Raw genomic sequence first — 28,000 nt, forward strand, 5'->3', positions numbered from 1 at the left:
CAGTACGTACATGTGCAGTGAGCGACAGCTAGGAGAGCAGTTCAGGGCAAGAGCCAAAGGCGCACACACCCACTAGCACACTGCTTTCAACAGATCCTCTTCTCTACGCTAACTGGGGTAAGGCACACTCACTCACAGCAGCTCACACACACTAGATAAACTTCTAGAAAGGTCCTGTACAGTCACTTTTAGTCTCTTCACAAAGCTACAGCTGAGAGGTTTTCACACAGCCAAGGTAAGGTTCAAAGAGTTTCGGCAGATTTTTATCTTCCTATGATATTATCATTTTTGGTTACAGTGCCAGTCTGTTGTCAAAATAATGTGGAAAAATGCTGCCTGTTCAACTTGCTCAGTCAGCTCACAGCCATTTCATTTTCATTTTGTCGGGGACTAGTGTTGAATAACTTTTGCTCATTTGACCCTTTGCTCTTATTGAAGAGTGGAACATCAGACAGGACCTATTAATGCTCGCCACATTTTGGGAGCTTAAATGGATGCTTCATTTATTCAAAGTTAGTCCAGAGGATACTTGTGAGTCTATGGGCTTGCCCTTGTGGGTGTGTGCACACATCATGTGCATGAATGTGTGCGCCATCCCGCCCACATGGGCGTGCATGTCTTTGCAGGCTCTTCTGGTAATGGGCTGTAAGAGGATGGATGGCAAAGTTTGGTTTGTCCGCCCACTGCTGAAGCAAATTAAAGTAGGCTTTCCCGCCACTCAGTGGGAGACCACTGTTAGGTTGTAAGAGGAGAAGTGGCTGAGAAATAGAATAATATTTGAGTCACACCATTTATAGCCACAGCTGATAAAAACATTGATGCATATATTGATATTGTTTGAGTCCATATTCATAATAGCAATTTAGAGATCTCTCGTATGCAAAAAACTCTGTCCTATAGTGATTTACAACTTTAACGGTTTGCTTAGATTTGCCATGTTGGAATCACAGCCCCCAAATCATAGCCCCCCCCCCTCTCTATTTTCAAGTATACCCTAATATGTTATATTGGACCATTTCAGTATTGTGTCTTCAGGGACAGAAACCCTTTATTCATACTCGGTGTTAACATTTATCCAAATAACCTTGAAGTGGATGTATGTCCTTATCAGGGCATATTGCATTGTATGTTTATAGTATGAGTCAACACTTTGGTATTATAACTGGTGCAAGTGGTTGTGGGTGAGATGATTGCCGCAGGACATGTGGATCACAGTAAACCAATGGAAGCCATTTGGAGCTTTTTTGTGGTTCGCCTCCATTTCACCAAAAAGAAAAAGAGGGACATGTTTTATTTATTTTGCATTCTCGGCTGCGGGTGCATATTTTAGGAGTAATTAGAAGTGTTAAATTGCCGTGTGTGTGTGTGTGAGCCGCAGGTGGGAAGTGTTTTTGTGGAAAATATGTTTGTTCAGGAGTGAACGGTTCATAAAGTGGCTTAACTACTACTACAACAGTGGCATGAAGCTGTGTGTGTTATGACAGTGTGTTTCACTTTGCAGGGAAAATACAAGTGATTTAGTGACGTTATCAAGTGTAGTAAAAGGAGGGCAAGAGCAGGAACACTCTAGCACCTTCTTTTGAATCAATAGCGGCCCTGAAAACCAGGACCAAGAAAAAAGTGAAATCCTATTCCTGTGAAAGAGTTCGGCTTCCACACATTACTTTTAACTTGATATCAAACAATGTTTTGGATGTTCTTACTGGCGGTGGATGGGAAAAGGATCCTGGAATACATTATCATGCATGAAGAGAGTAGACACAGTATTCAAGGCGGGCTGCCCAGACAAGAATCAGGGTTATGCAATAATACTGGAACATTTCTTCAGTGTAATATCCATTTAAAATGTAATGTCTGATTCAGCCTCTGATTTGGTGCATTGAATTTTATAGGGAAGCTAATCCAGATAGTGTATCTTCATTAACTTTTTTTTCTTCATCCCCCCCTCCCCCCACAGCCAGTGTCTCACTCACCCCCTGTGTACCTCTTGCTGAGCCATCACCACCATGGAAACCCCAATGCAGAGACGCAGCCGCGGAGCCGCCTCGCCGACCCGCATCACCCGGCTGCAGGAGAAGGAGGACCTGTGCAACCTCAACGACCGGCTGGCCGTCTACATCGAGAAGGTGCGCTCCCTGGAGTTTGAGAACGCCCAGCTGCGCATGCGCATCACCGAGTCGGAGACCGTGGTCACCAGCGACCTGTCCGGCATGAAGTCGGCCTACGAGGCGGAGCTGGCCGACGCACGCAAGACCCTGGACCAGGTAGCGAGGGAGCGCGCACGCCTGCAGCTGGAGCTCAGCAAGATCAGGGAGGAGCACAAGGAGCTGAAAGCCAGGTAGGAGGACTACAGACTTTGTAGGCCCCAAGGGGAAATTCTTTTTCACGTCACACTCACAGTACAGTAATAGGCTGTAGGGGGTGGAGCTTGAAAGGGAGTGGTTTTTATTTGTTTGTAAGTGGATGTGGCTCAACATACAGTGCATCTCATAATTACAGTGCATGATGATATAATATAGCAGTGCAGTAGATACAATACGTTTGTAATATTTTCTCTGAACTCTGAACATTTCTCTTGATGCACTGTTAAATGCATCACAATGAAACCGGCTTTCTTGCTTGATGTTGTACTTCAAAGTCAGAAGAACTACCAGGAGCCGTATACAAATGTTTGAAGTTGGTTGCAGTATTAATGACGGCATATTAGTTTGCTGTTGTGGGGCTCCTTTTGTGGGGGAATTCCCTGCCATTTTAGACAGTGATCCCACTGTAACTTGGGAACGGTCCTGATGAAAACGGTGAGCTTTTCTCTTAGTTCTTGAATTTGGTCATGGCCTTTTTGAAATTAGTAATATAATGTCCAAGAGTCATCTGCAATTCATCTTTGAGTTGGAGGCTTTAACTGTTCCAAAACATTTTGGCAGTGGTAAAGACGGTGCTGCAGTCACAATAACTGAATATCTGAATGCTGTGATTTTACCTTGTGTGCTTTAATGGCTCCAGTTCACACCTGCGGCTTAGTACAAGTCGACTGCGGTGGTGCAATACCATAATGTTCTACCTGGAATGCAGTGGGGAGTGTGGAGCCGTACCCAACATTAGCACTCTACATGACATTCCAGGTAGTTGAGTGTTGTATGACTCGTCAGTAAGTCAGTTCAGGTTTGTGACTTTAAGCCTCCAGGGATGTTGGAAATGACACACCTCCAGTCCAACGAGCTCCACCTTTAACACACAGCCCAATAACTCTGTTGAGCTTGACTTACTGCCCTAATGACAGACTCTTTGAAACCACTCAGCTGCCTAAAGCCATATGTGATAACTTATGTAAGCAACGTGGACAGATAGAAGTTACAGCTGTAGTCTGATGCACTTTTTAAGGAGTCAAATAATGATTGATTGCTCTGCATGATAAGCGCAGATCATGGATTAAGAAACATGTGGAGTAGTAGTAGTAGTAGTAGTAGTAGTAGTAGTAGTAGTAGTAGAAACCACATTTAAAAAATAATATCTAGTAATTTTTAACACTTTATAGTAAGTCAATATTTTACTATTAAAGTCACAAAGTCATATAAATGTCACCTTGACCTCTAAGCAAACCTGTGTGTGTGTGTGTTTGTTTGTATAATTGTGTGCAGTATCATTTTATCTCTCTTTTAAGATGCTCTCTGAAAGCTCTTCACCTCTCAGCTGAGGTGTCACTGTAACCGTCTCACCTTCAGGTTAACAGACTTTGTTGGCGGTAGTACCGGCTGTGGTACTGTATCATTTATGTAGGCGAGTGTTTGCAGAATAGACTACTGCTGTAAGCCTCTGCCAGTGGCAGCTGGTGAGGAATGTGTCAACCTCATGGCATAGTGCACCTTGGGTTATATGGGTCTGAGAAAGTGAAACCACAAAATGTTAAGTATTTCTTTAACTGCTCCATTAGATGGTAGAGTACCAACACAATATGAAGAAACAACAAACATTCAACACATGCCTTTTTTATAAGAAACTGAACTGAAATTTCACAATGCACATTTTCAGTGTTGAAACGGCAGTTAAGGTGCAAAACGAACACACATGCCAAGGAGTGCTCTCTCTCTCAATTAGTACTATTGTGTTTTCTTTTCACCAAGTCGACATTATTATTGTAAGTTTACTGTGAAGCACGTCCATGTGAATGTAAGCAGAACTCAGTGGGTGTGGCTCAGAGCGGCTTGTGGAAGGATGAATGTTTCTTTAATGTGGCTCCTTTGTACTATACACACTTGGCTTTGCGCTGTGACACTGTCCCAAGAACATCAATCTACAGTTTGTTAATTTGTTCCTACTGTAGGTGGAGGAGGATGTTAACTTTGTTGTGAGTTCCGGATAAAATGCCATGTGTAACAAATGAGTGTAGAGAGAATAGTTTCATTAATAATATCCCCCACAACATCCCCCATTTCATTGTGCTTTTTATAATTCCCCAGTTACTAAACGGCAGCAACGATTCCTCCAAACAATACTGTTCTCCAAAGGAAAGAGATCTCCTGACGCACGTGTGGTGGAAACAGAATCCCTCAGTCCAGCCTGGGCCGGCTTCATCTGCTATACTTTTGGCCCGCGTGTTTAGTGTTTGGTTACCATGGCGCTCTGGGAGTCTTGGCTCGGCTGTGTGACGGGGTGGTGACTCAGACGTTTTTTTTTTTTCATGGCCTCTGGAATGGAGCTCACTGTGGACTCACTCACTGTAACAGGAAGTTAGTTTATTAATACACAGTGACGGGCGGCTATTAGCTGAGCTTCAGGTGGCAACAGCAGCAGACGGCGGCATAACAAACACTAGGCAGCTGCATCTCGCAATATGTTTACTTTTTGTTAATGTCCTCCTCGGTAATTCCGCTCAAATTTGACAGAACACACACAGCAGCAGGTGGGGCCGTCACTGCAGTTGAGTTGCCTGGACACACCTGTTTAGCCCAGGGGCAAGAGGCATGACACTGCCCCTCTCCACATACAAGTCTTAGTATTCAGGACCACTACAACAAACACATGCTCTCCTCCCCCTAAGGACAAACCTCAAGCTGTTGGTCCAAAATGCCAGCCATTCTCCCCACAACACTTGTAAATAATTCAGAACTGATTAGAAAAGCAGGTGTGGGTGGTGCTGTAAAAAGTCTAGAGCTCAAGCTTGGAGCTATGTATGTGAGTTGAGGTGAAAATAATCAGGTCGGAAAACACTAGATTTGAGCCCCTGAGCCAAAGAACTGTGTTCACGTGTTTATCAGGACCTTGTTTAGTCATATTTCCTTTACTACTAAAACAATGTATTTGCCTGGTGTCTCGTGCCTGTTATTTCCCCCAGCTGTGCTGCTGGCTGTGAAACAGGAGATTGAGTGAGAGAAATGGAACAGCAGTGTCACTGGCAAGACTCGTTCTCTGTCCCTCTTTAACCCTCCACCCTGGCAGATGAGTAGATTTACTGTGGATGTTTGCTTTATCTTTGTAGTTTTTGCAAAAGACATGCACTCAAGTGCCATAACGTTTAGTCAATTGATCGATCAACTATCTGCAACTACTTTGATGACCGATGAATCAATAAGTTACACCCCCTGCTTCTCAAATGTATTTATTTGCTATGGATCTAACGATTAATTGAGGAAAGTTATTGAGTGAATCAATAATGAAACTAATAGTAAGTCAACTTTATCAATGTAAATATACTGTATTATCTGCATACAGACATTAATATCTCTGTATATACCTGCTGCCCATGCTGACTGAAATCGGAAGCCAACTTGGTCTTGTATTGTAAAATATTGCACTTTGAATTGCTCAATATGGTCAAAGTTTGCCTGATAAGGTTCAGTTGAAGTGGTTCAAAAGTAAACAGCCAAGCCCTCTCCCTGATCAGATGTACTTTGAATATATGAGAGCAGGGATTTAGCTGCGGCCCCGCCTGTCTGCACAGTGTGGTTTAGGGTGTGGCAGCAGGTAAATGAAACCGTCAGGTATATTACAGGCAGTGTGTTGTTGGAACAATAGTTTCAAACATGGAGTTAGTAACTGCTGACTGTGGTAGACACAACGTGGCAGAATGCGTTCAAGTGCACCAGACAGAAAGTCAAATACACATATCCAGTGCTACATGGACTTATACTGTGTGTGTGTAGACTGATATGCAATATAGACGCCAGCTATCAGAGAACACAGCAGGAAATACACTTATCATATGGCACATTTCCATTTCCTTGCTTGAGAATATTTTTCTGTCAGTATGCATAGCCTGTATCTAATAGTCCAAAGTGTGTTTTTGCAGTTTGTGTGTGTGTGATGTCACCAATGATTATGTTTCATTCAGTTAAATTGTTGTGACCTTATAAGTCACATCTCCTCACAACGGCCCATTCAGATGTAAAGCCATATTCTGACCTTTTACTATCTGGAGGCTTTATTTGCCTCATGCGACATGTCACATATTTTCATTGTTTGATTTCAGAGTTTACACGGTAGCAACTGATATTATGGTACCAAGGAAACCGATCTCACATGCTTAGCAACGCAAACAATAGGATATACAGGAGCTTTGTACTATTTGGCCAACCTCTATCCTCTGAGTAAAAGGGGAAGAAAAATGAAGGAGAGCCTGATGGAGAGAATGCAAAGGTGGACTTTGTAAGAAGTGGTCTAATTTTAGTCACTGCTTAAGTTCGACTGAATTAAGTCTCTATATTTAACCGGAGTGAAACTTTAGCTACGTAGCACAGATTGAGAGTTTAGGTTAACACAATATACAGCTGTTCTTTTAGTGATGACTGGAGGACTGATTCAAGCTGCTCACGTCAGGTTTGTTGAGATAAAATGCTTGTCTTCAAAGTCTCTTCCAAAAATGGACAAGAGCAAGCCTGAGCTCCACTTCTGACAGTGCAGTCAAGAATTTCAAAAGTTTTTCCTGTTTTTTTTTTTTCCTTCTACTTAAGCATCAATGAACTGCTTGGTCTATAAAAGATCAGGCATAGTGGGAAAAAAAAACTCATTTGTTTTTTTTCTCAAAGCAGCATCTTGAAATTGCCTGTTTTGTCTAACAAACCGCCAGAGATTCAATTTACTAACACAAATAAGCAACACATCGTCACATTTTAGAAGATGAAAACCGACTATTTGGCATTTTTCATTGAAAAAAAAATCACTTCAAAGATTAATTATCGAAATAGTTGCTGATACATTTAGTTGATTAATCGATTAATTGTTTCAATGCTACACTAAACGAGTGATAGATAATTTAAGAGTGTTTTAGCTCAGGAATGAAATGTCTCAACTGTTGCTAATTATATTACTGTACACATCTTCCTCTCAGTATCTAAAAGACTAAGTATGCAGACCTGGTTAGACATTAATGACTGTAACGAGCTTTTATTAGGTCAGGGGTAATTAGCCGGATGACAAATTAAGCGTGCCATGTTCTCATAATCATAAATCATATTTAAAAATCCTGAGTATACCCACCTTGTCAGGATGTATCTGCTCTAACACTCACAGCTCAAAGTCTGACCGCTTCATTAATAATTGACTAGATCACCACAATACATTGACAGCAGCCATTAGAATCCTGCCTGCTTTCATCCCTCAACTTCAATAATGAGTGCACCAACGAACCTTTTACCCAGCAGGCAATTTGACTATACAGTTAACAATGGCTTCATTTCATGTTAGTGTCCCAGTAAGTCCTTTTTAGTAAGGCGGCAATACACAACAGGAGGGTTGAACTGCCTTCATTTATGTTGATAATTTGATGTTTTTTCAATCAAATCATCAATCAAAATGTCTGCTGTAAAAATGTCTGTCTTTAAAGCATCTGTTTAGGTGAAGCATAAACTGTTAAACCGCCCAACTCTTTGTTTGTTCCCATCAGTATTATGTGGATTAAATTCAAAGGTCGGCATTATGAGCCCTGCTCCCTGAGGCTACACACATACAGCAAACCACCATCCACCTCCAACGGCAGCTTTCATTGTGCTCCTGTGTTGTTCCTCCTGCCTGGGGGTGTGTGGGTGTGTGTGTGTGTGTGTGTGTGTGGGGGGGGTTCCTGTATCCACGACGATGATGTCAGCTTGTTTAGTGACAGCAGATTGTCACGTTTGTCTTGCCCGGGCAGATAAGAGCTGGTGGCTTTTGGGTGCCGCCCAACAGTGATGCCAATAAGGATCACTCTTTCTTAGCATCACAATATTACATTATAACTTTTTTTTTTCTACCCCTTGGCATTGGAGAGAGATAAATAACTCTGAGTTATCCTAATGAGGTGCATTCTTTTTTTTCCTCACTAGTGCTTTGTGACATTGTACAGCTGTATTACCCTAGTGAAAGGACCCAGGTCTGCATCTTAAGATTTCTTAAACAATTACTTATGTGATTCAATTCATTTATGTACTTCATAAATGTTCATTTACCAAAAATATATAGATACAGTTTGATGGATAGTTTCTGTCCATTATCTAACATTCTCATCTCTATAACAGATCATTTTATATAATATAATTCTTATTCTTTAGTGTCTTCTGATACAGTTGATTTAGCTACTGTAGATCAAGGGCACACCATTTGTTTGTTTAATGATCTTATTGGGTTAATCCCAGCAGCACTAGAGTTTACAGTACAATTCTCTCTTCTGACAGATCTTTTATTGATAATGCCAGTAGGTGCTATAAGGCCCAATGCTAGTATAGCTGGCTGATCTGGCTAAATTGTTCTCTTTAGCCCCCTAACAGAATACTATGCAATGGAAAACAGATGTGGCCGGCCTATCAACGTGCAGTATGGCTGCTGTATGGAGCCGTTGGGTTTATAGGGTTGCCAGTAATAAGAGAGTTGGACTTGAGCGGACAAGAGATTGGTACCAAGCAGAGGTTTTGGCAGGCTGCTATATTGAGTGTGTGAGTGGAGTGGTGTTTACAGAATTGAAGTTTCCATAGAGCCTACAGAGCTAGCCAAACCCAATATGACTCACTCGCACATGGACAGGGTAAATTACTCTAAGATGGTGGGACTCAGTCTCTCTCACTCTTTATTTCCTTCTTTCTCTTGTGTTTTGTTCTCATAGTCCTTCCCGTTGGAAAGGGGGTGCACTTTAACATTTTGGTGCCCATCTGGTTAGTTATGTAACAGTTGTTCAGTTTTCAGATCTGCAAAAGCAAATTTACTCTGGGGAAAAAAAAGTTGTACTATATAATCTAAACATGGTAGAGAGTTTGTACACGAGGTCTTTGAACGTTGAATACAATTGGAGACGTCTCAGATGTTCTGCATTAACTACCCATCTTGTTAAGTCTGAGGAAATGTAATTAGGAGTCAAGTTTTTCTCCTTTTGATCTGGTTCCTAATCAGTTCCAACACTCTTGTCGTTTGTGCTACGTTAGTAAAATGATTGAGATGCTGATAAGTTCAAAATCTTTATCACCTGTGTTGTGTGAGTAGTGCACTTCTGTGTTACCTATACTGTTGGGTAAAGTTCCCTTTTTTGTTTAACACACATACACTCCTCTGGTTAAGCAAGTATTTGGAAAATAGTTTGCATGTTTTTTTTTTAACTTGTTGCCAGATGGGTGTGGTTTGCCACAGAGAGCAGTACAAACAGTGCCAGTCAAGACAATCACAGGAAAGCAGAGGAAAACCTATTTTTCAGTGTTTTACGGCTCATCTGACACTACGTAAATTGTCCTTAAACAAACCTTGCTCCGTGTGTGTGTGTGCTCGCGCGCGCGCCATGTCTCTGTTTGATGCGTCGCGTGAGAGCCCTTAATCATCAGGCTCGTCCCACAACTTTTTTTATACGACCAAGAATCAACTCCTGTTTTTCCTCCTAGGCTAGCACAAGCTAAAGAATGCTGACAAAAAACTCTTCAGTCTCATAAACACCACAGGGGTTTTGTTTAGCTTAAAGCTAACATTAGCTGCACTCTCAGTTTTCTACCCGTGGAGTTTTCATTGTAACTCGGTGCAGCTGGTAAGAGCGCTGTGCCTCATTGTGTGGAAGATGGAACTCAATTTTGAAAAAAATTTAAATAAAGGGGATTTTATTTTTATTTTTCGCAAATACCAATGATTGTTAAACCCTAGGATGCAAAGTGAGACTCTTCTTACTTACTTATTAAAATGAAATGTGAAATGAAACCACATACTTGATGAGCGTCACGGTCTAATGGCAGAACTTTCCTCTTGACTGTCAGCAAGATCTTTCTGTGTAGGAAAGGTGTTCAGGCATGCAGCTGAACCTGTTATCAAAATGTTTTTATTGCCTGCAGGCTCAGCAAGGTTGCATTGACAACAAAATGATATGGTTAATGTTCAGTTATCAGAATGGGACACATGGCTGTAAGGTCTGCTGAAGATTGTTTTGTACAGGAAACTCTTAATGAGCATACTAAGTTAACTATTCATTTTAATAGAGATTGATACTAGCATTCCTTATCTTTGATGCTGCGCTCATGTTCACTGTTGCTTTTTTTTTGCGACTCTGTAAAAATGGAAAATGAAAGTGTCAAGTGGGTGTCTGTCCCTGCATTGCTCTTTGTCACTGTAGGTAATCTGATAGAACCAGTGAAAAGTAACTTATGAACTAACATAAAGACAACCAGGCATCCCGAGTCTGTTGGATGAATCATCAACTCATGCAGGGAGGAACAAGGGCTGTTTGATTTGCCTGTTGGTGTCTGTGGACACACACACACACACACACACACACACACACACACACACACACACACACACACTGGCATTATCTACGGGCGGGACACCTTTCTCTTTTCATTACTCGTTGACTGACGATGTGTTTGAGGAACTGTACAAACAGATGTACATTTTCTTTGCAGCCATGAATGGGACAAAGAGAGAGTACATATAATTATTTTCAGTTGGTTTTAGTTACAGCTTAAACAAAACCATGAGTTTGACATGAGGGGAACATTGGCTGTTCTCTGGGCCTGCCTGCCCCTCCCTCTGTGGTCGTCAGAGCAGCATTTGCTCTGGAAACACTGGGACTCTGTTCCCCTCTCTGCCACATGTGGATGTGTCCGGGTGGCCCCCTGGCCAAATGCTGCGTCGTTGTTGGTTTCTGCTGATTTATCACAGACGCAGACACACACACACACACACAATCCTTTGTATTGTGTTCTTCCATCAGTGAGGAGACACGGGAAACAGTCATGTGCCAGCCTGTAATGTTTCTTTTACTGCATATTTTTTCGTGAGCATTGCACAACACACACATGAAAGCACTCTAGACTTGAGCTAGCATGGCTTTTCCGTCATAGTTTTTCAGTCCGTGCTTGAGATTGTTGTTGGCACTCCTCACATTTCTGTTTATCTAAGAGTGTGTGGACTACAACTCGTACCTACTACACGTGTTGTGTATATATTCATCTTGTTTGCAAGTAGTAAAATAGGGTATCTTTGTTGGCTGATTGCAAACATCCAATAAATCTTTTATCTATTGGCTGGATTAGGTGTCAATTCACAGTTGTGTTTACATAAATTACTGAAATGATAAGTTGGTGTACTGAAAATTCTTGTGCACTTTTGATAAAGTATAGATAGTTATAAAGAAAAATGGTAAACATTAAAGAAGCTTCTAAAATGTGAGAATGTGTTCCTTTTGTAATACTTAGAATCAAACGGTAGTTCTTGATGATTACATCTATTTACAGAGCTACATATTTTTCCGACTAAAACAAAGACATTCTTTGTTTTTTTAGTTCTATTTTTTTATATTTTTTTAATGAACTAATAAAAAGTCAAGGAAAATGAGGTATTTTATTGTAATGGCCTCTAACACAGTATTGCGTTGCATTTTCCTGGTGCCAGTTCTATATCTGTCTATCTGTGTTTGTTTATTTAAAACAAAACATTATTCAACAACCTTCCTCTTAGTCACCTTTTCCCTACATAGTTCTAAAAAAAAAAGCTTTGTGAACGGGTAAACTGTGTAGTGTGACTGGAAAGAGGAAAGCTTGGCTATAAACAGAAGGGAACATTTGAGGCTATCTATAGGGGGTTTAGGGGAACCCCTTCTTTCCCTCTCCTCAGTGTTTGGTTTAAGCAGTGAGTCATTGGGAAACCCCACCCACACACACACACACACGTCCCCACATGTTTGCCAGACACCCAGGGTGGGCGGGTGGGTGTGCGTGTTTGTATAGTTACATACCATAAAGATCAATGGACACTTCCACTGATTGCTAAAGGAATTGTTTGAATAGTAGAACAGGAAATGGACGAAGTGATTAATGGTTTGTAACTATATCAGCCTCTTATAGATCCATTGGTTTAAATGCAAACTGGCACACCTACACACACCTATACATACACACACACCTATACATATACACACGCACACATGCGCACACACACACACACACACACACACACACACACACACACACACACACACACACACACACACACACACACACACACACACATTCCAACCCAGCTTAAGCAGATGTGCCAATGTGCAAAGCGCTGAACCTCTTTCTGCTGCAGGGGAGGGACTCTGGTAAACAGCAGAAGGATGCAGCTGTAGTGGGCAGCTCCCAGGTGTCTGTTTGCATGGAGGTTTCTCAAATCGCCTGCAGCTACTTTGCTATTCCATGCAACTACCATAGAGGTGAATATGTTGGCCAACTTTCCTTAAAAAAAAAATGGAAGTCTCTCCAACGTTGTCTTTATTTGACCAGAATTCTGAGATTTCACCACAGTAAATTTTAGGTGATAAACCATTTGCGATGCCCACAAAATTGAAAGTGTTTAGAAATACTGTAAACCAGAGTGTGGCTTACTGCACACCAGTGTGGTCTTTAATTGTGGCTATAAAAGCTATTGATAGTAAATATCCTCTCCTAATAGGATCATTGTTACTGGAAAGATAGGTTAAATTGAATTAAAAATTAAACATTGACCATTAATCTTGATTATATTCCAGTGGAAGCTAAATCTCAGACTATAATCTCAAAGCCTGAGCAAACACACATTTAAAACAATCTGTGAGGGTTATGATGGAAATATTTTTTAATATAACTTGGGGGAACTAACATTTTTAAATGGGATCAAGAAGCAAAGAGTGTGTATTAATATCAACAATGGGATAAGTGCAGGACAGGCTAGTAGAGTAGGTTGTACTTCAGTAGTAAGAGCATGGGTTTTTCCTAAAACATGGGAGGTTGACCATAAAGCACTATAATCTCAAGTGTTTCCTAGGCCACTTAACTTGACTTTAAAAGTATTGTTTACATATATTTAATTACTTTGGGTCCTGCTTGTTGTTGTTTTCAAAATCCAGAGTAGTAAATTATACAGTAGTTCCTGCTGCTACCATACATTGTAAAGATTGTACACAGACAAATAAGATGTTTTCTCTTTTTTTAGATTTAAATGTGCATCTGCTAGTTTTATGTTTCAAATGATGTTGCTGAGTTACCAAGGTCTCCTAAAGGCCCTTTTTTGGCCATAACGTATGAACAATTATAGGTTAGAGTTTGTTTTTAGAAAAGGACAGCCTCTCCATCTCTAGATATTTTTGAAAATCGTTACAAAACGTCTACACCTCTTATTCCATTGCGTCCACAGCGTGGTGGAAATAGCACATATTAGCAGGCCTGGCGACTGGGCCTTGGTTGCCACGGTAACGGCATAGCAAAACAGGGGGGGGCGGGCTTTTTTCTTCTCCTTCACTCCACGAGGCGGGGTTCGTTTCTCGTTACTGAGGTGGACAAAGATAGCTGTGAGTCATCCTGGAGGCTGGGAGGCGAGCCAACACATTCCTCCTCCTCCTCCTCCTCCTCCTCCTCCTCCTCCTCAGATTTCTCGTCTCTATTATTCCCCCTCTTTTTTCTTTCTCTTTTTGTCTCTCTCCTTTTTGGCATTTCCATTTCACACTCCCCCAGCAGCCCCCCCCCTCGCCCCCCTCCCCTCCTCTGCCCCATCTCACACTGGCTCAGTCCAATAGCTCCCATTTTGTCTGTGTGCGTCTAAATGTATTTACTCTTTGGTAACAAAATCCCATAAAAAGCTTTCATTTTGCAGCTGAAGAGGATGGAATGATGAGTAAAGTATATAAAGTAAAAAAAAAAAAAAAAAAAAAAAAAAATCAGTAATAAATCAGCTTTAAGAGTGCAGACATTTATGTGTGGGAGGAAAGGAGACGGGACAAATAATTGGTCTTAAATTTTTTTAAGGAATACATCTTGCTGAAATAATACTTTTTTTTTTCACTGAATTTGATGCGAGCAGTGCTGCCCCCTTGGCACAAAGGTCTTTCTCAGTTTGCAAAACTCACACTCTGCTGCCTTGTTTTACTTGAGATAGATGTTCCTTCTCTTGATGAAACAGGCTGGTATTTTCTCGCTTTATTTACCTAATCTCCCAAATGGAATCTGTGCTTGTTAGCTCATCTGTTGGCTCCCAGCCATTCTCAGTAACACATTTGTTAGTCTCATGCCGACTGTGTATTGTGTTGTAAATATTAATAGTATGAATCTTTTAAAATGGAAAAAAGGGGCAAAGTGGCTCCGCATGTGTTCCAAGTGCAGGCTGTGCAGCTTCATAGCCTTGATGGAACAGAATGTAAACATATAGTCAGAGGATATTTAAGCTGATGCTTTATTATTACACAATACATACCAGATCATATAAACAGCTAATCCCAAGCAAACGCCTTTTTTATGAAGAGCTCACACACACACCCTGCACTGGATTATATAAATGGCATATGAGAACATCCGTTTGCAGGGCAATGCATGCACAGACAGTATGTGCCGCCATGCACACTTCATTACACTGTTGTTGACAGTTACACACACACACACGCACACACACACCACACGTACAGTGCAGAACACACTCAAACATGCACAAATACACCCACGTATACAAATCTACTTAAGCGAAACCATACACAAACTGACAGGGTTTCAGATCAAATGTAAGCTCAGATGCTGCAGTGTTTCCGGGATGACCAAAATTAAATTGTGATGAAGGTGAATTTGACCAGAAGTACCGTTCCAAAAGTGCTGCACAATGCGATGTAGATCTATTATATTAGAGTTCCTCTCAATAAAGACAGTACAGAAGATGTAAGGAGTTTATTTATTAATAACATTCATCAAACAGTTACACTGCACGTAAGGAACCCTGTCTGCCATAATATTGGTGTTTGAAGAGAATAAAAATCAGGTCGACATACCAGACCCACTCCTGACCATTAGTTTGCTTCTGGAGCTGATCCACTGGGCCCATTAGCACTAATTAACATCACAGCAGCCACATATTCACACGCATTCATCTGACCACAGGCAGGCCTGCCCACACAATTGGCTGGGCCCCTGAAAACCTCCAGTCAATGCCCCCCCCCCCCCTTACCCATTACTCCTATCAATGAGTGTAAATCAATAAACACATACATGTATTTGCAGAGAGACTAACTATCTTATCAACCAGAGACTTGCAGGGACAGTTGGGAGAGCAAGGGCTCATTATTATTTTAAAATAGTAGCACATTTCTGACTTAGCCCAGCAGACCAATTTATTTTGATTCCCACTCACACAATTGTTTAACAGATCAACAGATCTCTACAAAATAATCAGTTCACACAGAGACATTGTTCTTCTTTAGGATTCACTAAAGCAAACAGTTTTTTCACAATTTGCACATTTTCTATGCTACTAGTTTCTGGTATAAGATACATTTACACTAATTGACTGCACCAAATATTGCACTTTTTTGTATTCCTGCACATGACATTAAATCATTTGAAATCTGTTGTTGGTATTGTTGAAATAAATAACGCTTAAAAAACACATCAACACCAAATTCTTCACACACAAATGAAAAAAAGGCTGTTCTCTACATGAATAACCAAACCAACCTACCCTCAAAACTATAAAGTTGGCCTATGTTTGGTTGCAACGTTTAGGCTTAGTTCATTCTGCTCTCATCACTGCAAAATCACTGAAATCATTACAAAAAAAGTTCTTAATCTTTGAACTCAAATCTGTTCCTTAAATTATTTCCAACTTCTTTGTGCCTTGTGTCTTTCTTTGCATTAAGAACTTTTTTAGGTCTATTTTTATTTTTATAAACAATACAGAAAGCAGGACCTTGGTGGTTACAATAATTAAAACGGGATGATGCTGTTCGTCAGCTTCATTGTGGTAGGACCTGGCTGGTTGGTCAATTGGCCAGGTTTGTGAAAAACTGGTCAGACCTGGCTGGCCGTGTCAACCTGAAGACTCATGTCAAAGCCTTTAGAAGTTATTGTCCCCAAAGGGAAATTCTTTTTCACAAAAATTTACTTTATGGGGAGAGAGAATTTAAACCCGTTTGTAGACCCAGGACAATGACCAGAGTAACTAGCCTGTCCTGTTTATAAGAATGTAGAAGAACTACAAAAGGTACCCAACCTGTTTTTTCATGGGGTCCAAATACTTTTCACAGCCACACCCAGACACAAGTAGCAGGTACATGTGGAACGACTCAGGAAATATAATCCAGACAAAACTGTTTAATATCAAAACCCAATCTCGTCACCATTTGGCACACAAAGGGTTTATAGGATGGATTATGTTTGAAACAGTTACACTCTGCTGTGCTCAATCTGAAACATTTTGAACATTTCTGCATTTCTACTGCTTTTTAAATGGCCGTAAGCAGAGCCGCGGCTCTGTGTAAACACCCAACTCTGAATAGATATGGACATGCATATCTAAAAATAAAGGTTATCTAGGTAGGTTCTTGGCTTCCAAAGACCATGGGCCCCCCAAGTGGCTGGGCCCTAGAAAGCTTTCCCACTTTCTACCCCTTATGGGCGGCCCTGACCACAGGATCACACTGGTCAAATGTTTTAGTGAAAGTCTCAACATTTAGACCAACAGCTCTATAGTTAAGTAATGTTAATCTCAAGTTGTAAACTAATGTGAAAAATGTGTGTGACTGTTTACACAACACTTATGAATCAACACTTTACAACCTGGTTAATTAAAAGAAAAAAATGCATTTCTCTCATTGCAAGGACCTGTTTTTTAGTTGATTTGTGTTTTTTTGTGTTTTTTTTTTTTTTTTTTTAAGTCCACATTATGTTAATAAGCAGCATTGTGGCGACTCTAAAATGCTTCACTATAACAACAGCGCTCTTGGAAAATGTGTTTTAATCACATCTAGAGTGTTACACAAGCTGCCCAACCAAGAGTGATGAAACTCCACCTTCTTGTTGTAGCCACAACAATAGACCCTTAAACATTTTACAGCAGTAGCCATGTATCATTTTGCCCTTGTTAGTAATTTGGCTGTCTTGTAGGTGCCTTAACACCTTTTTAAACGCTTGCATGTTGGTATGGGGTTAACTGTTTTACCATAGGCTACGGTCTTTTGGAAGTTAAAAAATCCTGGAATGCTTGTAGAGGTGTAAATACTGTGTGTGTCCTTGAAACACTCGTGTTTTTCTCTACATATTTAGAACTATAATCTACAGTGCAGAAGTACACCTGGGTCATAAAGTATTCACATTTTTCTCATGCTCTGTGATCATCTCAGAATCGGCATGTAGTGAGCCTTAGTGTATATTTAAAATATATATACATATAATTATTCACTGAAATGCAGACACAAAATCTGCCATTTTTAAAAACTATTTTACAAGCTGTTGTGAAATGGTGGAAAGGGTTAGGCTTTTTTCAACTACTATCGGAAGTTTATAAATGTGAATTGGTCCATTGCTCATCGAAATTAATGTATTAACATCTGGTCCTTTGAATTGGCTTAAATGCTCTGGGAAAGGTCATTGTTTATTTACCATAACATGTTTACTCTTTGCCAGCGGCCTGTTTATTAGGCACACCCAGCAAAAACCAGTTCAAACCAAATATTAGAAATACCTCGAACTATGAAAGAATGCAATTCAACAGCACCGCAAACTACAGTTTTCAAAATGGTCATATACTCTTTATCCACCTCTTTTAGTGGACCTTGAAAGTTATTTTAGTGTTGTTGCAAGGTTTTTTGAGCTAGGCATACCTAATACATTGGCAACTGAGTGTATAGTAATCATTGTAGTATTTGGTAACAGGTCTGAGTTGTGTAGGATGTCCGTGCCTCCTTCTTTATGCTTATTGGATGTGGACCCATTCAAACCACGGGGCTGTGCCTCTTCTTGTTTTTAATCTGAACATTGAGTAGTCTGGGAGGCTTTTCAATAACGACCCATTGAAATAGTGTAAGTTTGAATAAACATCTGTAAAGCATCATGGATATGTTTTCTCTTTTCTGGGCATAAAAGACTCATTCATTCTTCATCCGTCTGTCCCTGAGGCAGGCAGCCCTACTGTAGTTCCGGGCTCTTTGTCCTGACTTGTTTCAGCTCTTCTCAAGCCTTGATTGGTGTTTTATTGAATGCAGTTTTACATATCGAGTGTTTTAACATAAACCCAATAGATTACAGTAATAGCTTGTGAACGGACTGGATCTTTACTGTAAATAATGATCTTGCTGTGGAGTAACATGTCACTGCGAGTGTGTTTTGTGTCAAGAGAGATAAAGTCTATCTGTAGTTTGCTGCGACGGCTCGTCCTCACACAGGCTTTTCCTAGCGCCCGACTGCTAGTCTGACCACAAGACTGAGACGTCTGTTAGAGCAGCCTGGAAGCCTTCTCCACCAGCAGATGGCCATTATTAGTGACAATGAAGACTCGCCCACACTGCCAGATAGAATAACGGGGAGCCCATTTCCTTCTTGGCTGTAAACATACCACCTATACTGCCTGCAACCTCTTTCTCTCTCTCTCCTGTGGGCTCCTTATTTAGCTGACAATGTATTGTTTTTCCATGGTTGTATCCAACTTTCTTGTTTTTTTTTTCTTTCTAAATTGGTTCCTGTCGGAGATGCTAGAGCAGAGGCGGGGAAAATATGCACATGCGCAACAAGCTTGATTTCTCTTAATTCAACACAGGATCCCTTGAGATAGAGTGTGTAATAGGTTTGCACACAGTACTGAAGACTACAGTACAGTGATGTGTTGGCCTGAGCTCAGTCTACATCAACAGTGGACAACTGCTGCACTCGCTGCACAATGGTCGTTTGTGTCATCCACAACTCACCCACCGCTTCTCAAGTTTCACTGCTAAGCTGAAATAAACGGACAGGCTCTCATTAGCTGTACAACTTCAAAGTATATCATGAGTAAAGACACACATTAACTCTGAGTTAAGAGAATAAAAGCCCCTTACCGTAAACTGCTTTTAAAGCTAGACTAATTACATTGTAGAAGGCCACTTCATTTGTGTTGCACCTTTTCAAGAACAGAGACATTGCAAAGTGCTTTACATAATGTGAAGAAATGCACTAGAACAAAATTAAAAGAAAAATATTGGATAAAGAGGTGGGTACTTTTTTTTTTTTTTTTTTTTTTTTTTTTAGGTTAAATCGGCAACATATTCAGCTGTGAAAGAAGTTTTTTTTTTTTTTTTTTAAAGTTGAATGAGAGATGACTTTCATGGCTGCAAAGAAGCTCTCGTTTAAACTTCAAAGTCAAAAAGAGAAAATTAATATTTCGGAGCAGCCTTGAAAAACACACAAGCTGCATTTCTAGAAAAGAAGAGAGGCCATGAATAAAACCGACCAACAGACATACACATCAGGTGACATAATAATGACACATACAGTATCAAAGGGGACAGCAAGCTAACATCCACATCTTCTTCCATACGGACTGAAATAGCTGCTATTTATCTATTTATTAATGACTGTCTTTTGCACCAAACCAGTACGAATACATCTTACAGACCTTTTTGCTGCCATTATTGACTGCCTTTTTGCAAAACTTACTTATTTATTCATACTGAAGCTTTTTACTGACTCCTATATTTTTATATATCATTGTCTATCTTGTCTATTTTTTTGTTAGGAAATGTCTCGTTTAGTTGTTTGTACCTGTGCACTTTAATCTGTTCACCTTAGAATAGTAGGAAACGTATTCTCGATTCCTTGTCTTGTACATGTGAAGTTATTGACAATAAAGCTAAACCTTGAACTTCTTCTTCTTCTCTGGTGTGTTTTACAGGAACAGTAAAAAGGAGTCTGACCTAGAGGCTGCTCTGGCCCGGCTGAGAGACCTTGAGGCTCTGCTCAACTCTAAAGATGCTTCTCTGTCCACCGCCATGGGGGAGAAGAGAGCGCTGGAGGCCGAGGTCAAAGACCTGAAGGCACAGCTGGCCAAGGTACTCACATGTTTATTTACATATAGTGTAGATGGGAAGGTTCTATGGCTCGGAGAAAGTAGAAACCATACAGAAATAATGGAAAACGCATATTAATTAATTTATTTATACATTGCAAGCATGTCATGATGGTCTCATGGTTCAGATGATCACAACAAAGAGGGAGACAATCACATGTTAAATGTTTAAACAAGACTGTATTAAATCAGATTTAACCCAATTAGACAATGTAATTAACTATACTCAGAATTGGATGTAAAAATCAGTGAGTCAGTGGTGTAGCGTATGAGTGACAGAGGTGAGTGTGTGGGAGGCGCAGGTTAGAAACACATCTCCACAAGGACAACAGCAAAAGTACTCCAAAATGACGCCACAGGAGCATCACAAAGCACTTGCACTACTATGTATTTCATCACTGTGAATTCTAAACAGGAAACATGTGGATCATCCTGTCACTTTTTTTGCAAAATGACCAATTTAGGGACTACTATTGATTGTAACATGGGAGAGATTTTTGAATCTTTGGTGCCCACCTGTTAGAGAAGCAGTCAGCAGTTTGCGCACACAGCTGCAGTGAACACATCAGCGTGGGTCGCTTTCTCAACCTCCTCAAGTGAGGAAATGCCTCAAGGGAAATAGTAGTTCATGTAAACCTTTGAGGCAGTTGATTATGAATGAAGACAAGGTGGTGAGGCAGACAAGGTTGCAGTCGCTCCCCGTTTGTTTTATCAATGGGTTTCACCACAGGACTGGTGTACATAGAGTTGTGGCTTTGCTCCACCTACTGGCCACACTGATGAATTACAGGACACAATAGTTCATAGCTTAAACAACGCTGCACAAGATCACCAGGTGAACTGTGTATGAGTTGTTTTATTCTCTTACCTGGTTGATTTAAATGTCTATCCCTCTCTCTCCTCCCAGTTGGAGAGCAGCCTGGCCGATGCCAAGAGGCAGCTGCAGGATGAGATGTTGAGGAGAGTGGATGCAGAGAATCGCCTGCAGACGCTGAAGGAGGAACTGGAGTTCCAGAAGAACATCTACAACGAGGTTTGCACTATTCATTCTTCACCCTTCTATTTTTATTCCGCTGTCTAGATCTTCTGTCTTACTCTTCATCTTTTGTATTTCTATTGTAGAATTGTCTCGCATATGTACTGTTTTGCTCCTCACTTCTTTATTTGTTTGGACACTAATATTAAAATACAGAACATTTTTAAATATTTTCATCAACATTAGTAGTTAAATGTTTATATTTAAATTCTTGCCATGAAGAAATCACGATTTCTGCAATGTTCAATCTCCGAGCAAAACTGGCAACGGATTCAAATTTAAACAATGAAGTTGCCTTTTGTCTTAGAGGAGAAGATTTTGCTGTTGGAAAATGACTGAACAGCCACTTACTTATCAATGCAAATAAGTTCACTCCTGATGGAGTCTTTTTAGATAGTTTATAGTGCCTGAAAAAATAAACCAAACATCAATATAAATCACTCATTTTGTAGTTTATTGAAGTAATAAAGAGTTTAGAAAGTCATAACGGCTTCCAATCATCACAAGTCCAAGTTAGTCTAGTCATGTGACAAAATCAAATCTACTAAAAGTAAGTGTTGACTTCATCCTGTCTGTGTCTGTGTCTGTGTCTGTAGGAGATCAAGGAGTTCAAGCGTCGGTCTCACTCGGTGGAGATGGTGGACTGCGGGCGGAACGTTGATTTTGAGAGCAAGCTGGCCGAGGCCCTGGCCGAGATGAGAGCCCAACACGAGGAACAAATCCACCTGTACAAGGAGGAGGTGGAGAAGACCTACAACGCTAAGGTATGTGTGGACCCTGCAGGAGACGCAGCTATGAAACACCTACAGTCAAAGTTGTCTAAATATTATTTCAGCTTTGTGTGTCTAGTGTATAAATGTCATCCTTTAGCTTGTCTCCTGCCCTTTTTTAATCTACATACATTTAACAAACATTACCATTGTTTTGTTGGGATCTTAAAGAAGATAAATGCCACCCTCCATTTCTTGGACACACATGATGTTGTTTGGTACTCGTGTGTGTAATGTACGGAGGAAAAGCAAATGCAGTGCTATGTCTTCGGTACCGGTGTGTGTTATCGTCTGCCGGTTCTATCCTCAATCGCTGTTACACATTTCTCAAACTGTGCATGTCTAGATATGTTAAAATTGTGTTAAAGGTGTCGGCGACTCTGGAGAACGCTTGTTGACGTTTTTTTGTTTGTCAAAATCGGTGAATATCTGTGTGTGTGCTATACACTAGTATGTACACAAAGGGGGCCCACCGTAGTCAGCAATATGCCTTTTAACAGAGCCTAGGCTGCATATAAACACTGGATTTTCGGCGCACACACAGTACAGACAGGTAGCGAATTCACTACATTTTACAACGAATGTTCTCCAGAATCACTCGCACCTTTTTTAAATAGGATCGGTATTTCAAATGCCACAGTTTTAGTCGAGCATTTCACTGGGGTAGACCACATCTGATGGCTGTCCCATTTCTCTTCATGTCAGTTGGAGAACGCTCGTCATTCAGCGGACAGGAACAGCCACATGGTGGGAGCCGCACATGAGGAGCTGCAGCAGACCCGTAGTCGAATGGAGAGCTCATTGAGCCAGCTCAGCATGCTGCAGAAACAGGTACACACACGCACACGCACACACACACACACACACACACACCTACACTACACTACACTATTCGTCTCTGGTCAATTATCTGTCTGCTGCTTGGTTAACTGTCCGATATCTACACGAATGCTCCAGAAAACGGCTTGTAACAGTTTTTAATCATCTCTCAACACCATTGATTAACTTGACACGAAGCTTCACCTTACTCGGCAATTAAATTAACAGTGTTTGCACTGTGACAAGTGGTGTACAACCTGCTTAATTAGCCAGTCCTAATTGACTTACGTGTGTGTGTGTGTGTGTGTTTCAGCTGTCAGCGAGTGAGTCCAAGGTGCGGGAGTTGGAGGAGGCTCTGTCGAGGGAGCGGGACCTGACTCGACGTCGTCTGGAGGACAAAGAACGGGAGATGAATGACATCAGAGCTCGGCTGCAGCTCCAGCTGGACGAGTACCAGGAGCTCCTGGACGTGAAGCTGGCTCTGGACATGGAGATCAACGCTTACAGGAAGCTGCTGGAGGGAGAGGAGGAGAGGTGAGGAAGACACTGGAAAAACATGGCCACTTTGAGACAAATACAGGATGTTGCACGAATGGAGTTATCACTAACAAGTCATAGTATAAACAGTATAACCGGCTCTGCCAATCCTTTGCTACATTCATAATTTAATACATAATTGGCTTGCCCTGTCATGTAGCTCCACCTGTGAAGCATCTCTCAAGTTTTTTTAGCAAATATTACACTTTTTAATTGAGTCTTTATTTATACAGGTGGGAGTTTTTGTGTGAAACTGTATTCTAATCATTACGCAAACTTTCTTAAACTTCAGTGTATTTCTTGTAGTACTGCTGTTTGCATGAAGGGTGTGTGTGTGTGTGTGTGTGTGTGTGCTCCGTGCTGGGTCTCACACATGTCATTTCCAAATTGATTGTAGGAGCATTCCTGCTTTTAAATGAATACCCAGTAAACTGTTCAATCTCCAACGAAGAACCTTTTAAATGTTTATGAAACCAGCATTTTTTTTCTCATCATAAATGACCTGTAACGGCAAAGCTAAACCATCGGAGAAAACAACACTGCAGGAGCAGTAAAGGATAACTGTTAGATATAAAATGAGACTTATTCTCTATGCCTCTTACTTAATCCTTCTCTTCCCTCAGGCTGCGTCTGTCCCCCGGAGCGGCCACCAAGGTGACAGTGACCCGCGTGTCGGGCTCGGGCCACAGCCAGTCCAGCCGCCTGCTGCAGTCTGCTGCCAGCGCCTTGTCCTCCAGCGCCGTGGCAACCAGCAGCCGCAACTCATCAGGAGCCGCGAGCAAGAAGCGCCGGCTCAACGAGACGGAGAGCGACTCCTCCAGCATGGTGGGAGGCACCGTCACCAAGACACGCATCTCCCAGCAAGCCTCAGCCAGCGGGCGCATCACTGTGGACGAGGTGGACCTGGACGGAAAGTTCATCCGCCTCAGCAACAAGGCAGACGAGGTAAGTGATTTAAGCTGTCTTCTCAAAGCCCTTTTAACAAGGTGATTGTTAGTGCAGTGATAGTGTATTCAAACAGGGGGTGATGACGTTCAACTCATTTGACTTCCCCTATCACTCACAAAACAAATTAGTATATTTAATAAACCTGTTGCTTCAGCCTGCATCTTTCAGGTCTTTTCATGGGCCATGTACATTGTGGTTTTGTATCAAATGTTCAGCCCCTCCATCTCTCTTTCCTTTTCTCTCCTTCAGGACCAATCTCTGGCCAACTGGCAGGTGAAGAGAACAGTAGGTGATGCCAACCCCATCGTCTACAAGTTTCCCCACAAGTTCACTCTGAAGGCTGGAGCATCTGTCACTGTGAGTTAGAGTTTTTTAGATATGTGTGTTTGTTGATCGTTCCATTGTTAGTTTGACTATTGTTTGCCTACTAATAAAGATGTTGACCACTATTTGTGCTTTGAAACAGAATTGTAATCTGTAGGTTCCCACTGTGTTTGTATAGTGGGCATGTCCACAAGTATGCAGGTCATCCACATTCCTGCAAATGTCTTCACACTTTTGCACTGATCGAAAGGGGGCAGTAATGGGGCAGGAACAGTGTCCATGAGCCAAAATGCAGGGAATAACACCCCAAGCTAACAACATAATGATGCCTATGATATGCACACAAAGCTCTTTGATGAGGAACGATGAACAATGTTTTTAGAAGAAACTCCACACAGCAGCTTTTAAGTATTGAATCCTGTTTGTTTCTTCATCAGGTTGTCATTAGCTGCTTAAGAATTCTAAGTTACATTCATGATCTCTTTCAAACTGTAATCTTTGACCTGTGCAGGTGTGGGCTGCAGCTGGCGGTGGAACCCACGACCCCCCCACCAACCTGGTGTGGAAGAGCCAGGACTCCTGGGGCAGCGGGGAACTCCTGCAGACCATCCTCATCAGCGCCAACGGAGAGGTAACACTTCACCCGTGATGATTTGAGCTTAACATCCATTTCTGTTTCTTTAACTCAATAACTATTGCTGTATATTACTCTGATGATAATAATTGTGTTCTTTTATTGGCTGTCAGGAAATGGCCATGAGGAAAGTGACTCGCACCCTGTTTGTTGCCGATGAAGAGGATGACGCGGTAAATACCTCTCCTCCTGTTTAAACAACTGCTAAATAATCCAGCAGATGTGAAAACACCATTCATTATGCATCAGGAACAGCCACCGCTCTGTGTAAAGTATGTGACTGTGTTGTGTGTGCTGCCCCCTGCAGGAAGCTCACAGCACATGCGGTGGAGAGAACGAGTACAACCTGCGGAGCCGCACAGTCATCTGTGGCTCCTGTGGACAGACGTCAGACCGCCCCGGAGGCTCCTGTGGCGGGGGGCTGCCTGAAGGACTGGGACTAGGGCACATCTCTTTCATGGGGTCCAATGATCCCAGACAGGTACTGGGCTCTACTGTGTGTGTGTGGTACAACATGCACAAAAAGGAATTACACAGCATAAAGCAGAACAACGTTATGTGACTTAATATAACTTTATATGAATCTTTGTATTATTTAGTAAAACAGTTTGCAAGAATTACACCAATAAACTCCAAATTGTTTTGTCGAACAGAAAGTATTGAAGGATTTGGTTATTGAGTTTTGCTATAAGACCTCTGCTGTAAATCACAAGTGAAATGCAGTGGAAAAAATACAGATCAATGTTAATATGCTTCAATTTGTTTTATTTTTAACACTGCACTCTGTCACTTCCTCCTTCAGGGCCGTGCCAAGCCGGAGAACTGCTCTGTCATGTAAAAACCAAGAAAGCACCTCACCTGAACCCACAGAGGAGAGAATACTTTTCTACCGTTGGGATGTTTGTTTTAATTTTTTTTTTTTACATGATCTTGTCTTATTTTGTACTCGGATGAATCTGCGGGTTGAATTTGCTTCGGGGTTTTGGAAAAGGGCACAGGATTTTCATATTCAGCTTTTTTTTTATATATATATATATATTCAAGTTATGCTATTGCATGTGTGCAGCGCTAATGCTTTACTGTATCCTGCTATTCTTGCACATTTAGACAAACATTTACAATCTCACACCAAACACACACACACACAGCTCCATTGACCAGTGCTTGTGCTTCGATCCGAGCTGGGCTGTCACATTTAATGGCCAAGCTGTCAACACTCAGCGTGCACAGCTAGTGAACCCTGTCAGGAACAAGTCCCTACAGCCATACGAAGGACCTGTGGGGGTCGTTTATCATGTTTATCTCCCATCCAATAGATCAAATCTTTATTTAAGTAGGTAATTATTTAGTTTATAATTGAAATTGAGTTTATTTTTTAGGAAAAGTATTTTGCTATTTTTATATACAAAAATTTAGATAAATTAGATTAGATGGATTTATTTTTCTGAAAAAAATATTTTGGAGAAGTCTCTATTATGTAAGCCAAAGAACTGTAAACTCAGGGTGCTCAGCAGGTTTTCTTTGACTTAGCTTTAGACAGACATGTAGTAGTACATTTTTTTCAAATTTAAAATACAAATGTGCCTTTCTAAGAGGGCAGACAAAAACCACAATCGCACTTAGTACACATGCCTCAGATCTTAGTCTTGTGACTGTCAGCTGGCCTCTGGTCTGTGTCTGTAAGAACTGGTCATAAGGGCTTTTCCTTCCCTTTGCTCTCTAAGCTTTACTGGCTTTGCAAAAAATCCCCGGGTCTGATTCTGGGATTTGAGTAGCGGTTTGTGGGGTTTGTATACTTTGTGACGACTTTGGCTTCATCCACTGCTTTTTATTAAAGGAACGCCGCCAAATATGCACAGCAGGTAGAATTGTACTGTAGTCTGGCAGCTTAAGTCATATGAAAAAGCATATCGCAGCATTTATGGAAAAAAACTTGATAGCTGCATGTTTTTGTCTTTTTTTGTTGTTGTTTTGTACTTAATAGATTGGTATTTGTGCCAGATTTTTTATTTTTTAGCTTTAGGTAGACTTCTGATTATGACACTACGAGCTCCAACGTGCCTTAAAACGTCCAAGACAATCATTGGTTAAAGAAATGTCCGACTCCAATGATGTTCAGCATTTGTCCTCCTATGACACAGATTAACAAAGTCATTAAATGTATTCTTGTATGCAATTAAATAAATCAAATTAAATAAATGCGTGAGACTTGAGTAATGTATGTAATTGTGAAAGATATGCAAATATTATACGAATCATCCCGCTCAGTATGATAATCTAAAGGGAGTGCTCAGGGTTTTCCAAAGGCCCGTCTGACTGATCGTAAACCAGAAGAAGCTTCTTTCTGTACGCCTTACCTGCCTAACTGTTTTATGATGATACAAACAGCTGCTCTTTAATAATTGTATGCTTCGATAGTTTAATGAAGAACAAAGACCGTTATAAAGCTAAATTCAAACCACAAAATGTGCCCTATGTGACAAAAGCTCTCCAAGGGCCTTTGAGAAACCCTTGACCCTCCCTGTTTGAGTCTTAAGACTTGAGGGTTTTATTCTATTAGCTCGAAGTGGGATCTGTGTTATTTCTATCATAACGATGCTGTTGTCATCATGGAAAAGCCATGCATTTAAGTCCATGTAATGATTTTTTGAATAAAATCTTTTTTTTTTTTTTTCAAGTGAAGACCTT

General features: G+C 41.0%; 1 protein-coding gene across 2 annotated transcripts; it reads left to right on the forward strand.

The window, feature by feature from the left end:
- Window positions 1-27,989, forward strand: LOC307259739 (lamin-A-like). 2 transcript variants are annotated; one of them, XM_080039697.1, is made up of 13 exons: window positions 1-117; window positions 1,958-2,338; window positions 20,071-20,227; window positions 21,152-21,277; window positions 21,877-22,044; window positions 22,756-22,881; window positions 23,183-23,403; window positions 24,030-24,351; window positions 24,604-24,711; window positions 25,190-25,309; window positions 25,426-25,485; window positions 25,620-25,793; window positions 26,115-27,989. In XM_080039697.1, the coding sequence occupies exons 2-13, from the start codon at window positions 2,007-2,009 to the stop codon at window positions 26,148-26,150; spliced, it is 1,950 nt and encodes a 649-aa protein (XP_079895823.1). In that variant the 5' UTR covers window positions 1-117; window positions 1,958-2,006; the 3' UTR covers window positions 26,151-27,989. The 2 variants fall into 2 exon arrangements, with proteins under 2 accessions (XP_079895823.1, XP_079895824.1); XM_080039698.1 differs by having other exon boundaries at window positions 97-235.
- Window positions 27,990-28,000: the final 11 nt, after the last annotated feature.

Source organism: Ammodytes marinus (assembly GCF_949987685.1).
Source record: "Ammodytes marinus genome assembly, chromosome: 13".
NCBI lineage: Eukaryota > Metazoa > Chordata > Actinopteri > Uranoscopiformes > Ammodytidae > Ammodytes > Ammodytes marinus.